Source organism: Loxodonta africana, chromosome 7 (assembly GCF_030014295.1).
Source record: "Loxodonta africana isolate mLoxAfr1 chromosome 7, mLoxAfr1.hap2, whole genome shotgun sequence".
Taxonomy (NCBI): Eukaryota; Metazoa; Chordata; class Mammalia; order Proboscidea; family Elephantidae; genus Loxodonta; species Loxodonta africana.
In genome coordinates, this window is record NC_087348.1 from 3,060,173 (window position 1) to 3,075,574 (window position 15,402).

The 15,402-nt window shown below is 58.8% G+C and overlaps 2 protein-coding genes across 4 annotated transcripts in view; both read right to left on the reverse strand.

Moving 5' to 3' along the window:
• Window positions 1-2,070: 2,070 nt before the first annotated feature.
• Window positions 2,071-2,981, reverse strand: PHLDA2 (pleckstrin homology like domain family A member 2). The gene has a single exon (XM_023541822.2). The coding sequence runs from the start codon at window positions 2,920-2,922 to the stop codon at window positions 2,539-2,541; it is 384 nt and encodes a 127-aa protein (XP_023397590.1). The 5' UTR covers window positions 2,923-2,981; the 3' UTR covers window positions 2,071-2,538.
• Window positions 2,982-14,126: 11,145 nt separating this feature from the next.
• Window positions 14,127-15,402, reverse strand: part of NAP1L4 (nucleosome assembly protein 1 like 4) — a 46,601-nt gene continuing 45,325 nt past the window's right edge. For all 3 annotated transcript variants that reach the window (XR_010322370.1, XM_064287598.1, XM_064287599.1), the window contains one exon: window positions 14,127-15,312. Coding sequence is in view for 1 of the 3 variants with exons in the window: in XM_064287598.1 (XP_064143668.1) it covers window positions 15,274-15,312 (39 nt within the window). In the remaining 2 variants the exon portion in view is untranslated. The remainder of the gene's footprint in view (window positions 15,313-15,402) is intronic.

Below are 15,402 nucleotides of genomic sequence, written 5' to 3' on the forward strand. Positions count from 1 at the left end.
TTGTCCCCAGTGTGAGGGTGTGAGGTGGGCCCTACAAGGTCAATGGTCTAGCCCCCCCGCATGTCCCCAGCCATGGCCATTGAGAAACCCCACTCCTGATGCCTACGCCCCCCAGATGAGAGCTCACTGCCTACCCCTTCCCCCCCAGATGGGAGCTCTCTGCGCACCCACTGCCCACCCCAGCACCTGCTCCAGCTGGCCTTGGGCTGAACAGGTTGCCTGGGGCCCTCATGAACCTTCACAGTCATGCCTCACCCCCACCCCTAGTCCCCAGTGAGAAACTGGTTTTTGTTTTAAAAGATCAGGAAACCTAGGCTTGGAAGGAGGTCTAGGAATAGACCACTCATTCTGTAGGGGGGACCCAGAAGGTAAATCAGGGACCTCCAAACCAGAGCAGGGCAGTAGGGGTGGGCCGCTGGCCGGGCCGCCTAAGGGAGGGCTCCTTGGGGTCCTAGAGCTGATTGGAAGGCCAGGCCCTATGCCCACTTGCCCCCAGTCTTCCGCTGGTGCTCACTGGGCACCCCCAGCCTGCCCTGGTCCGGAAGAGAGGGGCCCAGGCAACAGGACCTGGGATCCAGGGGCATGGCCCATCCCCCTCACCACCCTCCTCAGCCCTGCGCTTTCTGGAGAAGGGACTCCAGCACGGCAGGCCAGCTCGACTGCTGTGACCCGGGCCAGCGTGACCAATCTGGAGGAAACAACTGTGACGGGGTCTTTCGGGAGCCAAGGTCTCCAGATGCCCAGCCCCCACCCCAGACCATGAGGGCCACTCACCCTCAAAGAGGCAACTGTCAAAACTCTATAGTCCCCAGGCTGGGTCGGGGGGGGTGGGAGCTTAGAGAGTTGAGATTCATTCGCTTTCCCAGCCCAAGAGCCCAGGCCAACCCCACCTTTGCTTGAATTATCACCAGGGATGGGGGGCTCACCATCTGACTTTGGCCGTTTGCCCAGAAGAGAGTCTGGACAGGAGGGGTCCTCAGTGTGGAGCCTGAGGTTGGGGGGTCCAGAGGCCCAATCAGTGGAGCTGAGACCTGGGAGGGTAGCCTTCCTACCCCTGGGAGCAGGCCCGCAGCTGGCCTTTCTATTCCCTTTGCCATTTTCACAGGGGCTTCACAAGAGAGTTGTTTGGGAGAAAATGCCTTGCCAGGGGATGGTTTCTTCTCTGGGCACAGCACTCAGGACTCCTGAAGGGTGCCCAGCAAAGGGACAGTCCATCTTGGTCCCCTGGGACCAGCTGGGAGGCCTGTGCCAACCCCTCCACCACCACCACCACAAGGGTCAAATTCTGTACTTTCACTCTTGACTCTGCTTCCCCCACCAGACATCTGTCCAGCAAGACCCCTGAAACGCAGACCCCCCCTCACTGTGCTAGGGGGCAGAGTCCTGTCCCCATCTGTTCTCTGCTTCATCACCCATAGACCTTCTGGGTGGAGGGGCAAAACCTTTCCGAGCCTCCCCAGTGGGCAGCCCTGGACACACCTTCTCGGACCATCCCATTTACAGAGGGTTGGACTAGGCAAACAGGTGGAACTGCTAGCTGGTTAGGCTCCTCAGGAAGTGGCTGTGTGGGGGGTGGGAGGTGTCAAGCTTCCACGACCGACCTCCACCCAATGTCCTAATCTTGTGTCAGCCCTGAAACTCAGGCCTTTTGCACTGCCGGGCAAAGGGCACTGGACAGGAGGGTCTAGTGGCTAGATTGTGGAGCTGCCGGCCCAGCCAGGGTGGGGGCCGCCAGGAGTGCTGGGGCCAGCAGCCAGTGGCTGAGGGGCTTCCTTCCGGTCTCTGAAGGACAGGCGGTGTGTGGGCAGGAGGAGGGCAGCTGGAGGAGTCACCTCCGACGTGAGCGGCGACAGCTCAGACCTCGGGAGGAGCTGTTGCCTGGTGGGGGTGTTTGTGGGTGACCCCCCCATCAAGCATGCCACCGGGCCTGTCCTCCCCACGCCACACCCAGTCAGCCTCGGGCCAAACCCCAGGGCACTTCCTGGCCCGCAGCTGACTCTCTGTCCACTCGCAGCACATGCCCTCCCCGTCCCAGGCCTCCCGGCAGGAAACTCACTACACCACAGCGGCTGGTAGAAAATGGAACAGGTCAGGTTATTTATTTGGAATGGACACATTGATGCAAAAACAAAACACTAAGACCACTTTGACGACAAATAACCATAAAAATAAATAGATAAACGTATGAATAATTTAACGCGCCCGCGCAGCGGGGCGAGGCTCGCGGCTCGCGGCTCGGCACTGGACAGTCCTCCTTCCGGCGGCTTCGGCGGTGGGCGGCCGCCGTGTTTCCGCCGTCCCGGCCCCCTCGGCTCCTGCTCGCGGCCAGGCAGCGGGCTCCGGCCCGACTCGCCCAGTTTCGGGCTCCTGTGGGGAGAGGGGGGTCAGCAGCGGGGCGGGAGCCAGAGGCGCGGAGGGTCGGCGCTGGGCTGCGGGTCCCCCAAGGCCCCGCCGGGTTCTCTGGGGCGCTCCCACGGAGGGCAGGGCTCTCCCGACGTGTGGAGCTGAAGCGGCCAGGCGGGCGCCCTCACCGGCGGCTCAAGGCGCGCGGGGCTCGGCGGGCGCGGGGGCCGCGCGCTCCTGGCGGCTGTGGAAGGCCTGCAGGGCGCGGCGGTTCTGAAAGTCGATGAGCGCCAGCGTGATGGCCGCGTTCCAGCAGCTCTCGCCGGCGCAGCGGAAGTCGATCTCCTTGCGGTCGGTGGTGACGATGGTGAAGTAGACGTACTTGCCCGTGCGCTCTACGCAGTCCACTTTGAGGATGGAGTGGAAGCGCAGCTCCTTGGGCCGCGCGCCGGGCCCGGCGGGGAAGAGGCTCAGACGGTCGGGCGTCAGCACGCCGCGCTTCTTCTTCCACAGCTGGAACAGGCTGTCGCTGCGCTTCTCCAGCTCGCCCTCGCGCAGTACCTCGCCAGGTGTCTTCATGGTGAACGCGGGGCGCGGGGCGGTCGGAGGACGAGGCTCGGTGGCTGCGGCGCCGGCTCTGCGCCCCCGCGGCCCGGCACAGCCTTTATGGAGGCCCCGCCCCGCCTGGCCCCGCCCCTCCCCGGGCTCCTTCGTCCGCGCCCCCCGACGCCCCGTCACTGTCCAGCCCCTGGTGTGACCGGTGTGCCCGCCCCGCGCTCCCCGGAGGAATGTGCGGCCGGGCCTGTCTGGTGACTCACCCCGCCGCACCGGCAGCGCCCGCGGGCCCGGGACCGGTCGGAGAGGGGACACCGCGGAGCCCAGACCTCCACCCTCTGGGCCCAGGCCGTGCGGTTGCCCTCGGGTACCCCTCCCTGGCCGCCCGGAGAGCGTCCCCGGAAGCGGCCCGGATCCTTATCTGCCATCTTGCCATCCAGCCGCAGCACCTGGAAGGATCTCCCTTCTCCCCCCGGCGGGCTCGGAGGAGCAGGTGCTCCGAGCCTCAGTGTTCTCGTCTGTAAAATGGGGCACTAACGACTCCTTGTCAGACTCGGTGATGCGCGGAGACCGCGCACGACAGCACCAGGAGTGCTTGATTAACGTGGGGGCGGGACGGCCGCAAGTCTCTCTCTCTGGGGCCGTCCCTCCTCTCTGGGCCTTCGTGGTGGCCCGATCCGGGGACGGGCTCCTGCGACCAGGTCGGTCTGGGTGGGGCCCCCTCCCGGGTCCAGAGTCCCTCCACTCCCCCGCCTGGACGCCCCAGCCTCGGAACAAGGGGTCGCTGGGTAGGCTGAGTCATCGCCCTTCCGCCGCCGGCGGCGGCCTTTTATTCACCCTCTTCGCTTAAAGGCTTTAATGTGGAGAAGGAAGCGAAGGCGACTCCTCCCGGATTCCCACGGATAGGGGTGGAGCCGGCCGAGGGGGCCACTGTCCTCTAGGACACCCACCTTCCAGCACCCCCACCCAGCTGTAGTCCCCGAGGTGGGCGGGGTCCTACGGCTGGGCCTGACGGCCATGCAGGACGGGCCTCATGTCTGCAAAATGAACACGCGGGTCGTCCTGTTCTAGCCGGGACAGGGGAGCGTGAAAGCAGCGCAATGGCACCTCCGGTGCGCGGGGGCCCCCTGCTGCTTGCGAGGCCCTGGGGAACCGCGGAGGTTGCCCATCCAGGAAGCCGGCCCTCGATACTCGGCCTCGGGACAAGTGCCCCAACTCTGAGCGCAGTCCACGACCCTGGCCCTTCAGGTTCGCCGTGAGGAATCACCGCACTGCCACTTCAACGAAGGGCCTAGGCCAGGCTTGTGCCATTAGAATCCGTCGGCGGCGGCTGTCCAGCGCTCCCTCCTGTGGTGGCGGGGAGCCTGGGGAAGCCGAGTGTCCGGAGGCAGGCAGATGGCGAGAGAGTAGAGATGGGCTGTACCCAGGACTCCGACCACCGGGAGGAAGGGAACTCCTAAGCCCGAGCCCTGCTCTCACCGGGGATCCAAAATCTCCAAGGCCTGGGGAGGTGGAGTGGGGGCAAACAAGCCTGGGTGAGATCGGGCACAGGTTGGGTGGTCGAAAGGAAGATCCCCCACCTCTGGACAAGACCTTCCCAGCACAGGGTGGGCCAAGGAAGGGGTGCTAAGCTCCCAGTCACTGGAAGTATCCCAGCATAGGCTGCCCGCCCTTGACAGAGCACAGGGCATTCCAGTACCCTGCCGCAGCACCCCTCCCCCGGCCTTTGCGCCACCCAGACTGTACTGCCCAAGATCTGGGTGGGTGGCACGTGAGGGGCCTCACTAGGCATCCCTCTGGAATGGGGCACTAGGAATGCAGGTGAGGACAGAGCTCTGTTGCTGCCCCTGGGGAGTCTGGGGGCGCCAGTGCTCCACCTAAAGGCCCTCCCCCACCAGAGCCTCAAAGCCGGGTCAGGGGAACTGCCCAGCAGGCACCGCCAGACATGTTGCTTAGGCAACTCCGGGGTGCACACAGGAAACCCCCATAGCGTAGTGGATAACAGCAGGGCTGCTAACCAAAAGGTTTGCAGTTCAAGTCCACCAGGCGCTCCTTGGAAACTCAATCGGGCAGTTCTGCTGTCCTGTAGGGCTGCTACCAGTCGGAATAGGTCAGACAGCAACTATTTGGGGTTTTTTTTTTGGTGTGCATGCAGGCCCGGCTGGTGCCTGGGCCCCAGAGGAGAGGGGTCCCGCTGCACTCTGGAGAACAGCCCGGGACCTATGGGAGTGGCAGGGCTATGAGGGGGCCTCCAAACCAAGTGAAGACTGGGTGAGGTATGCTTCCCCAGCCCAGGGAGCTCTTCTCTACCCCTTCCCCCAGTTTGTCCTGCTGTGTCGGGGATAGGAAAGTTGCCCCCCATGGGGAGGCCAGTGTGAGCCTGTTCCATGGGACTGCATCATCTCATTTCTCCCTCATGGTGACCCCCAAAGGGGCTGCTTTCTTGGTTTTGTAGGAAATGGGGTGGAGGGGGGCAGGAGGCTCAGAGAGGTTAAGCAACTCAGCCTATGTCACACAGCCAATCACTGGATCCAGTGCAGCTCCATCAGACCCCCCGCCCCACCCGCCACCTGCTCTGCTGCGCCCTGGGGCTCGGGACATGGCGGGGTGCTTCTCAGAGCGGGGGGGGGGGGGCTACAGACATCAGCAGCAGCAATGAGCCAAGTTACTGATACATACCAGGGGCCACTTCAGGATCAAACGACCTGAGTTGCAGGAAACCGTCCCTCCTCCCACACCAGGTCCCCAAACATCTAGACCAGCTGTTTGGCCCCTTGGCACCCCACTGGGGCAGGACGAGGTCGTCTTTGAAACTCCCCAAATAAGGTCCCTTCCACAGTGGTGACGCAGGCCAGCCCCCAGGCTCTTGCCCAACCTGCCCAGGGGAGAGCCAAGCTCATGAGGCAGCCATGTGTCACAGGGACCGGCCTCTGTGCCCGGGGCTTGAAACCACTCTCTTCCTGTGGGCAGCGGTGCTCAGCGGGAGCCCTGGGGAGAGATCTCCTACTGCCCCTCCTGGCAGACCCTCACCTCCTCCAGGAAGCCCTTGAGGATGGCCTCCCACTAGCTACATAACTGGAGAGCAGCCACATAACCAGGCCTGCCCCATCTCTCTGATAATTGAGAGGCCTGGGGAGCAGTGGGGTGGGGGTGTGGTCACTGCAGCCTGGCCTGTCATCTCAGGGCTGTCCTATCTGGTCCTTCCCCACCCCACAAGCCCCTCAGCTGGAGTCTGACCAGCACGTCCTACCTCACACAGCACTGGGGATGGAGTGAGAAATACATGCTACCTAGAACACACTCCCTCCTTGGCACAGTGAGCTCCTTATTCATCCCTCAGTACCTTGCTCAGACTCACCGTCACCACCTGGAAGGCAAGGACAGTGTCTTATTCTTTCGGGGCTCCGAGGGTCCAGCCCAGTACTCAGGAATTGTTTTGGGAAGGGTATTTAGAAAAACATTTGCTTCATCCAAGACCCGACTCTCTGGGAAAAGCAACTGAGCTTGGTGGCGCCTCCGTTGGCTTCTCTGAGCAGAGCCCCAGCCCATGCCCACCTTCAGGTGAGCCAGAGTCCAGGGCAGTCAGGTGCAGGGGAGGCCAGGCATGGCTGTGGGTGAAGCGGCCTGGTAGCTGGAGGGGGTTAGTGTGGAGCCAGCAGGATGAGGGAAATGGGCCAGGCAGGAGGTGGGTGGATGGCTTCCAGCATGGGACTGCTCCCATCCCAGGGAGCTCAGAGGTGGGACTTCTCCCCACAGAGCCCCTGGGTCTGTGGCCCCCAGGGGCTGGCAGGAGGGGCACAATGGTGGGATCAGCTGACATTCACCAGCCTCTCAGCCTGGAACTCCACAGAAGGCCCCAGGTGGACGAGACTTGGCCAGCCCCCGACCCTCCCGGGACAGTGAGCGAGACTTGGCCAGCCCCTGACCCTCCCGGGACAGCATGGGTAGATCAGATTCAGACATCTGGCTCCCGCCCGCCCCAGCCTCTAACTCCTCATTCAGCAGGTCTCCGAAGAGGGGCTGTCATGTGTATTTTTATTAAGTTCCTTCCTAATTAAAAAATTACCAAGATAGTAACACATTGAAATAAGACGCCAAAAAAGCTGAGGTGGTTTCAAAGTTCAAAGTGCTCACCTTCTGGCCCCGCCTACTCCTGAGGTCTCTGAGATGTGGGACCTTTGACCCCTTTTGAAAATGCGTTTCCAGGCGATTATCCACGTGTGCACAGGTGTGGGCTTGCCATTCTGATTTTCAGGGACAGAGACATCCGTGCTTCCTGCTCGCGTCTCCGGCATTTCCCCACCAAGACCCCTCATTCTTGTTTTTCACTGCGGTAGTACACACGAGGCAAATGTTGCCATTTTTTAAGTGTGGAATCTGTGACAGCACATTGCCCGTGTTGTAAAACCATCCACCACCACCATCTACATCCAGAAACTTTTCATCGCCCCAAACTCAGCACCCCTGAAGCAGGAGCTCCTCGTTTCTCCCTCCCCGCAGTCCGTTAACCACTCATCTCCACGCATCTCCTCACCGTAGATCTAAGTGGGATGAGGCAGTCTGTGTCCTTCCGTGACTGACTTCACTCGGCATCCCAAGTTCAAGGTTCACCCGCATCAGAGCTTCACTTCTCTTCAGGGCTCAGTCGTAGTTCACTGCGTGGGTAGACCACACTCCCATTCATCTGTGGATGGACCCTTGGCTTGTTTCCACATTCTGGCTATTGTGAACGGGGCTGCAATGAGCACTGGCGTACAAGTCTCTGCTGGCTCCTTGCTTTCAAGCCTCTTGGGTATATACCTAGGATTGGGACTGCTGGACGACACGGTAACTCGGTGTGTTTAACTTTTTGAGGGACCACCGAACTGCTTTCTGCAGCGGCTGCACCACCTCACGTTCCTACCAGCAAGGCAGGAGGCTTCCAATTTCTTCAATTCTTGCCAACACTTGCTACTTTCCATTTTCCTGGTATTAGCCATTCTAATGGGAGTGAAGGGAACCCTGGTGGCACAGTAGTTAAAATGCTTGGCTGCTTACCAAAGGCTGGCAGTTTGAACCCACCAGTTGCTCTGAGGGAGAAAGATGTGACAGTCTGCTCCTGCCTTAGGAACCCTATAGGGCAGTTCTACCCTGTCCTGTCAGAATTGACTCAACATCGATGGGCTGGGTTTGGTTTTTTGGCTTAGTGGGAGTGAAGCGTTCTCATTGTGGTTTTGATTTGCATCTCCCTAAAGACTATGACAAACCCTGGTGGTACAGTAATTAAAAGTTCAGCTGCTAACGAAACGGTCAGCAGGCTGAATCCACCAACCACTCCTTGGAAACCCTATGGGGCAGTTCTACTCTGTCCTATGGCGTCACTATGAGAATCAAGTCAATGGCAATTTTTTTTTTTTTGAAAGACTATGACACTGGCCATCTTGTCATGTGCTTACTGGCTGTCTATCTTCTTTGGAGAAATGTCTACGCCAAGTCACTGGCCCATCTTTAGAACTGGGCTTTTGTCTTAGCTGTGGAGTTGCAGTTCTTTACATATTCTGGATATTACCCCTTATCAGATACGTGGTTCCCAGACGTTTTCGCCTGCTCTGCAGGCTGGTTCTGCCTCATTATTTTTCACTGCTGGGTAATAGTCCGTGGGTTACTTGGTCAGCTCATCCCTGAACCTTCAGGCTGCACCCAGCGTTTTGCTGTTATCGTTAAGCAACTGCGTCAACGCCCTTGTGCCCAACTTTCCTCTTTGTGTTGCGTCGGTTTGAAAAACACCTGTAGTGGGCTGGATGGTGGCCCCACACAGACATGTGCACGCCTAACCCCCAAACCCGGGAATGTGATCTGGAGACTTCATCCTGGGTGATGCAGGTGGGCCTGACATGCCATCACGTCTCCTTGCAAGAGGAAGACAGAAGGGCATGAGACAGAGACACAGGGAGAAGGCCATGGAGACGGAGGCCCAGGTGGAGACGGAGGCCCAGGTGGAGATGGCGGCAGAGGTGCAGCAATGCGGCCACAAGCCCAGGAACGTCTGGGGCCACGAGGAGCTGGAAGGAGAAGGATCCTCCCCTAGAGCCTCTGGAAGGAGCGCAGCCCTGCTGACACCTAGTTCCGTCTCCCAACCTCCCGAATCTGGGAAGATTTGTGGTTTTAATACCACTCCCCTCCCCTACCTCCTTGGTTTGTGGTACTCTGTTAGGCCCGCCCTGGGAAACTCATACACCCCCAGGTGGTCTGGTGCTGGCCTCCTCCCCTCGAGCCCCATTCTCCCTGCTCTCCCAGGCTCGGGGCAGACAGTCGGTGGGGAAGGCCAACTGGGAACCAGACAGGGAGGGAGGCTGGTGTGATCCGGAAATGTACTTCACAGGTAACTGATGCCACTAAGTTGTACACAGAAAAAAGGATGTTATGGTATATGCTAAGTCACCTGTAATTCTGCAACCATCAGTAACGTATATAAAACATTTATAATGAAACAAATAGGGGTCACGGAAACTGACATTTAGACATACCCAATCACCTCATGGAGTAGTTTCCTTGGTCTGAAGGCTTAGTCTGGTGGGACACCTTGGTCAACTGGTACAATATAGTTCATGAAGTTTATGTTCTTGTTTATGCAAGTCCTTGGTGAGTAGTGTCTGGTGTCTTAAAAGCTTGTGAGCGGCCATCTAAGATACAACTATTGGTCTCTACTCGCGTGGAGCAAAAGAGAAGGAGGAAATCCAAGAATCAGAGAAGAAGGAATCAAACTACAGGACTGTCCCCATGAACCACAGCCTCCTCTACCTAGAGACCAGAACCAGACGGTGCCCAGCTGCCTCCCCCAGAAGTTCTGAGCAGGGACACAATAGATGAATCCTGGGAAAAGGGAGAAAAACACAGAACAGAACTGAAACAAGTTCTCAAAAAATCCAGACTTACTGGACTCACTGAGACTGGAGGAATCCCTCAGACTATTGCCCTGAGATACTCTTTAAACCTTCAACAGAAACTATCCCCTAAAGTCACCTTGTAACTAGTAGCAAGTTAGCTCATAAAGACTGTCATCCTGGAGTGCTGTGCCCTTGAAAAACATCACCTGTATGAGACCAAATGGTCACCAATTACAGCGAAGATGAGAGGGTAGGGGCGCAGGGAGACTAGGTGAGTGGAAATGAAACAACTACAACAGAAATAACGAGAATGCTGACACGATGTGCCAACATTACAGCCTTGGAAACCCTATAGGGCAGTTCCACCCTGTCCTGTCAGAATCGACCCAACATTGACGGATTTGGTTTTTTGGCTTAGCGGGAGTGAACTGTTCTCATTGTGGTTTGGATTTGCATCTCCCTGAAGACTATGACAAACCCCCGTGGCACAATGAATGATCCCTGGAGAAGTTGTTGAAAGGAACCTGCTGTGCTCTGTACACTTCCACCAAAAAGACAGTGTTATTTAAAACGACAATCTGAAACAAGACTGTACAAAGCCAAAGCACTTTCAAATCACTGTTAAAATGTAGGTTAAGTTTTTTATTTGAAAAAAAGGCACCCCAGACTTCTTGAGGAGCCCTGGGGATGAGCACAGGCCTAGTAGTGTAACCCCAACATGGCTGGGAAGGAACAGCCCTGGGCTGGGGAGCCCCGGGGAGCCATGCTGGGCCGGGCCAGGCTGTTGGGTTGTCATGGAGAGAAACATCCGGCCACCACCCGCCCGGTGTGCTGAGTCAGCCTGGCCAGGTGGAACTGGTGACGGGTACCACATGGATGGCTTGGCCCCGCCCAAAGCCCTGCAGGTGATTCCGCCCTGCAGGTGTGGCCCCGGGGAAGGGCTGGGGGTTCCCAGGGCCAGAAGCTGGCAGGATGACACTGGCATCGGAGGCTCAGTGGCCACCTGGAACCCAGAGAGGCCTTCTTCCCCACTGTGTCCTGCGGGCTGACCACATGGCCGGGCTGGTCCCTGAAAGAGGGCCTGGATGTCAGCCTCCACACCAAGTCCTGGGTCACCCCGCCCCAGAGGCTGCAGCAGCAGGGACCAAAGTCCCCGGGTGCAGAAGGCCGGTCAGCTGTGGCGGGGCACGAGCCCAGCCGCAGGCTCCCTCCCGCTGCCCCACTGCTTCTCTGCAGCCCCTCACTCACCGACACTGCCTGCTGCTCCTGGGTGCCCGGGCCTGGGGTCGGGGGAGGGGGCAGGAGGGCAGCTGGAGCAGAGGGACTCACCACTGTACGGTGAGGTGTCAGGGACGAGGCTGAGTGTACCACCCACTCCATCCCAGTGGTCATCTTCCAGCTGGGGCCCTCCCTACCCTCGCCCAGCTTCTGCCGGGTGCAGCCTGGGGCCCAAGCCTGGGAAGTTCAGCGGGGAGGGCTGGGGTGCCAGGAAGGCCTGAGCAAGGGGCAGGGGCTGCCGGGCTGCCAGGCAGCTGGAGGGGAGCGGGGGCCCCCATAGGAAAATGGGGTCAGAGAAGCCGCAAAGGGAGTGGCCACCAGGGCACATGCCCGACACACCCTCACTTAAGCCTGGGTGAACGAGGGGGCGGGCACGCGCTAGGCCCTGGATGACCACAGCTCCTGAAACCTCAAGGGGGAAACCAGAATCTCAGGTGAAAGCACCTCAATTTGGGGCACTTCTGACCAACCAGCTTTACTGAGGTGTCAGCTCCACACACCCAGAGACTCACTTTACGGAAGTTGTGTGAGGTTCTCTGGCCCGCCCCGACACCAGCCCCTCTGGGCAGCCTCTGGCTGCAGAGCCGTTCTACAGGTTCTAGAACTTCTTAGAAACGGAGCCTCCTTGCAGTCTGTCCTTGTCTGCGGCGGCTTTGTTCAGATAGCACCTTCGAGGCTCACCTGTGTTGGTGACGGGCGGCGTTCCACCGTGTGGACGCACTACAACAGGTCACCCTACTTTTAGCTACTGATGGGGGCCACAGCGGGTCCTCTGGAGAGCAGCCAGGTGCCTGGGCCTGGGGGCCCCGCAGCCTCTGAGTCCTGGGTCAACCAGAGCCCTCGAACCCTGGGAGGACTATGCAAATGAGGTAGTAGACACCCTTGTGGGATGGGGCTATGCAAATAAAGTGTAGGGAACCCTAACAAGGGGATTGGTCAGTTTTGCCATTCTGCGAGGCTTAAAGGGAGACGTGGAGAGACAGAGAGGGGTGCTGTAACACGGAAGACAGCGAGAGACGACGGCGCAAGACAGCTGTGTGGTACGTGCTGACTCACAGAGCTAAGAGGTTTAATACTTGCCCGAGAAGGTCCCCAGCAGGGTCTGGTGGCAGAGGGAGAGAAACAGCTGTCCTAATGAAGAACTGTATCCTGGGTTGCACCCAATTACCTCCCGCATAAGCCACTGAACTCTAAGTACGGTTCAGGAGTTCTGCGAGACCGGTGCAGTGAATTACAGACCCCAAAAACGGGAGGGGGAGTGCTGCGGGGAGGAGTACCACCTGATGTTACAGGTGATGGCAGGGGTCGCAGACGGAAGACTTGGACATTGGGGACATCTTTAGCCGCTGCCTCATAGGAAGCAGCTTTGTGCTGATCCTTCTAAAAGAACTGATTCATTTAGCCGAGATGCAGAGGCCGGGTGCTGGGGGAACGGCGGGACGGGGGAGCAGCCAGGTAGCGGCATGGCTGTGGGAGGTGTCAGGCAGGCCCTGGCCAGGTAGATGTGTCCTAGGAGCTGGGGAGGACAGGTGGCAGTGACAGCTCCATAAAATGGCCAGAACTCCCAACAGCTGTGGTATCCTCGCATAAGGGAGCAATAAAACCAAATGCCGCCCGACCCTGAAGGTCACAATTCACAGGTTCCTTCCTCTCTCCATCTGTTTTAGTCTAACAGGAACGCAGCATCTAGCGACCACACACTCAGAGCTCCAAATCAGCCAGAAACAAGCAGAGTGGGGCCATCCCTCCCTCGCTAGGATTCTGCACACCCTCCAGACAAAACCGCCTGCAGACGTGTGCATGTGCACGATGTCCACGTGCACACACACATCCATGTGCCATCAGGCAGCCCCCCTTTGCCACCTCAAACCGTAACAAGCGCCCACACTCAATTCCATGTATACATAGGTGCGTAGATTTGTACACATGGATCACCGCTCGAGGTAAGCTGCATCTCCTTTTAACAGTCCTGTGCTGGGAAAGGCTCTAGCCCCAGGCTCAGAGCTAGGACTCGTGGCAGACACCCACCTTCGGTATGCCTGAAAGCTGTTTCACTATTTTGTCAGGGAACATGGTCCACGGCCCTGCTGTGATCTCAAAAACGAACGCATTGGGCCTGACACCCTGATGCTTCCCCACTCCACAACTGCCCTGGGAATTCCCTACAAATTACCCAAGCATACTGTAGTACGCAATCATTTCTGGGCCTTCAATTCCTTGTGGATTCATTCGTACCTGTCCCAGGGGAGGCTGATACTCAAAGGGCCTGCGGGCCAGTCACAGTGTCAACACCGGGGCTCCGCAGGAGTCTGTGGGTCTCCGCTGAGCAGCACCACAGGCACGGAGCGAGCTGATGGGCCAGCAGGCAGGGCTGTGGTCTCTGCACTGAGCACCCGCCCTGGGCTCTGGGCCCCCGTGGGCACCGTGACGGGGAACACTGAGCCTCACTCCCTGGGCACTTATCTTGGGATGGGACAAGGATGGCGCAGACTCCTTGAGGTGGACCTGAGCCAGGGCACCCCAGTTCGACAGCACGTCCTTCCTTAGCTGGCTTAACCCTTCCTGCAGCTCCTGGGCTGCCAGTGCTCACTACTGCTCTCCCAAGGAGGAGCGGACCAGCCCCACGAGGGCAGTGGTTCCCACCATCGGGTGGGGTGCTTCCTCTTACTCAGGGAAGGAGGACACATCACAAAAGCAGGAGCGAGAAGACAGATCTAACCTGAGTCTTACGTGGGAAGTCTCTTCCCAGAGCCTCTGAGAGTGATTCACAGCCCAGATGGAGACAAGGGTCTCTGCCATTGTCTTCTCCTGAGGACCCCAAGCCCCTCTCCCAGGGAGGGCCTGAGGGGAGCAGACGTGGCAGGTCCAATGGGCACCTGACTGCAGCCGCTTCCTGAACACTCATTCTAGAACCTCAGCACTAAAGCTAGGACTGGAGGTCCTGGTCTCACCAACACCCAGGGTTCCACAGGAAGAGGCCAGTGGAGCTTGTGACCGCCCCCAGGAGATGCTGGGAGAGGAGCAGAGGTTGCCCCCTCGCCCACAGTATTCCCCCCAAAGAGACAGACGGCAGTCCACAGCCAATTCATGTTCACAACTTTAATAGAATATTCTAACTATTCTGTACAAATTGAAACACCGTATTAAGATACAAATGTGTACTGTACGGTAAGGCTGGGCACTCTCCATGCCTGGCCAGCGGGCACACCACTGCACAGACGGTCGCCGCACACTCCAGAGCCCTGCACATCGGTCAAGGGCAGGTCACATCGAATCCAGGGCTTTGAAAACAAAACAAGAGGTGGAGCCAGGAAATGACGTGGTGCTGGCAAAACAAGACTGACGTTCACACACTTGACCTAGTGTCTTTGCACCCGAGCCCTCCGACCATGGCTGGGAGACAAAGATCCCGACACTCTGGCTACAACCCCTCGACCTTCACAGCAAACTGCAGTCTGCACATCACAGAAATGCGCCCCGGCCGTCCAGGGCCGTCGGCAGGGAGCGGCCGGCGGCTTCCTCAACACAGGCCGCGCAGACGTCAGGGACGCCACATCCTCCTGGGCCGAGTCGCCAGCTCTGCTGTCACAAGGTGGTTTCAGAAATCGTAAGGACAAGCCACAGCCTGAGTTTAAAGGCCTTACAAACATGGATGAATAAATAAACATGAAAACAACTACTAAAGCTATCACCCGGGAGTCAGTGCGCCACCACCCCCACCCCAGCCCCTGCACAACGAAAGGAAAGAAGAAGGTCTTAAGGAGACGCGGCCTCACGCTCGGCGCCTGCTGGCGGCTCTTCTGCTGACTACAACTCAACAGCTGACAGACACACTCGGTGGCCGGCTGGCTCTCGGCCTGGGACTCCCTCACAGCGACGGCTGTGCGCTGGGTCCTGGGCGCCTCCGCACCGAGGCCCAGTGAGCTGCCCGTTGTTGTGGGCCCGCCCGCCCTCCCTCCCACCCCTTGTGGCGTCTCTGGGCCCCGAGGGCAGGGCTGGAAGCTCACTGGGCAGAGGGCGCAGATACAGTAGAGGTGCTGGATTGATCCTCCTACTTCCGAAACGCATCAAGTTGCCACCGTACAAGTTAAGCCAAATAATAAGGAAAAATAAAAGGTAAAGGAAAACCATGCACAGGAGAACACGTCAGGTGCGAGCACTGTCGATGCAAGTGCGCGGGCGGTGGCTGAGGCGTCCCTGACGGTCCACGGTGCCTGCAGAGGCGCGCTCCCTACTGCTGCTTGCACTCAGCGGGCTGGCCGGGGTCCTTCTGCGAACCAGAGAGGATGAGACGTTCAGAAGACAATGTCGACTTTCTCATTAGCTCCACAACACTTGCTGCAGATGTACTTTAAAAGAC

What these genes read in the sequence shown, in the direction of transcription:
- PHLDA2 (XM_023541822.2), bottom strand. Translation starts at nt 2,922, where the DNA reads ATGAAGACACCTGGCGAGGTACTGCGCGAGGGCGAGCTGGAGAAGCGC.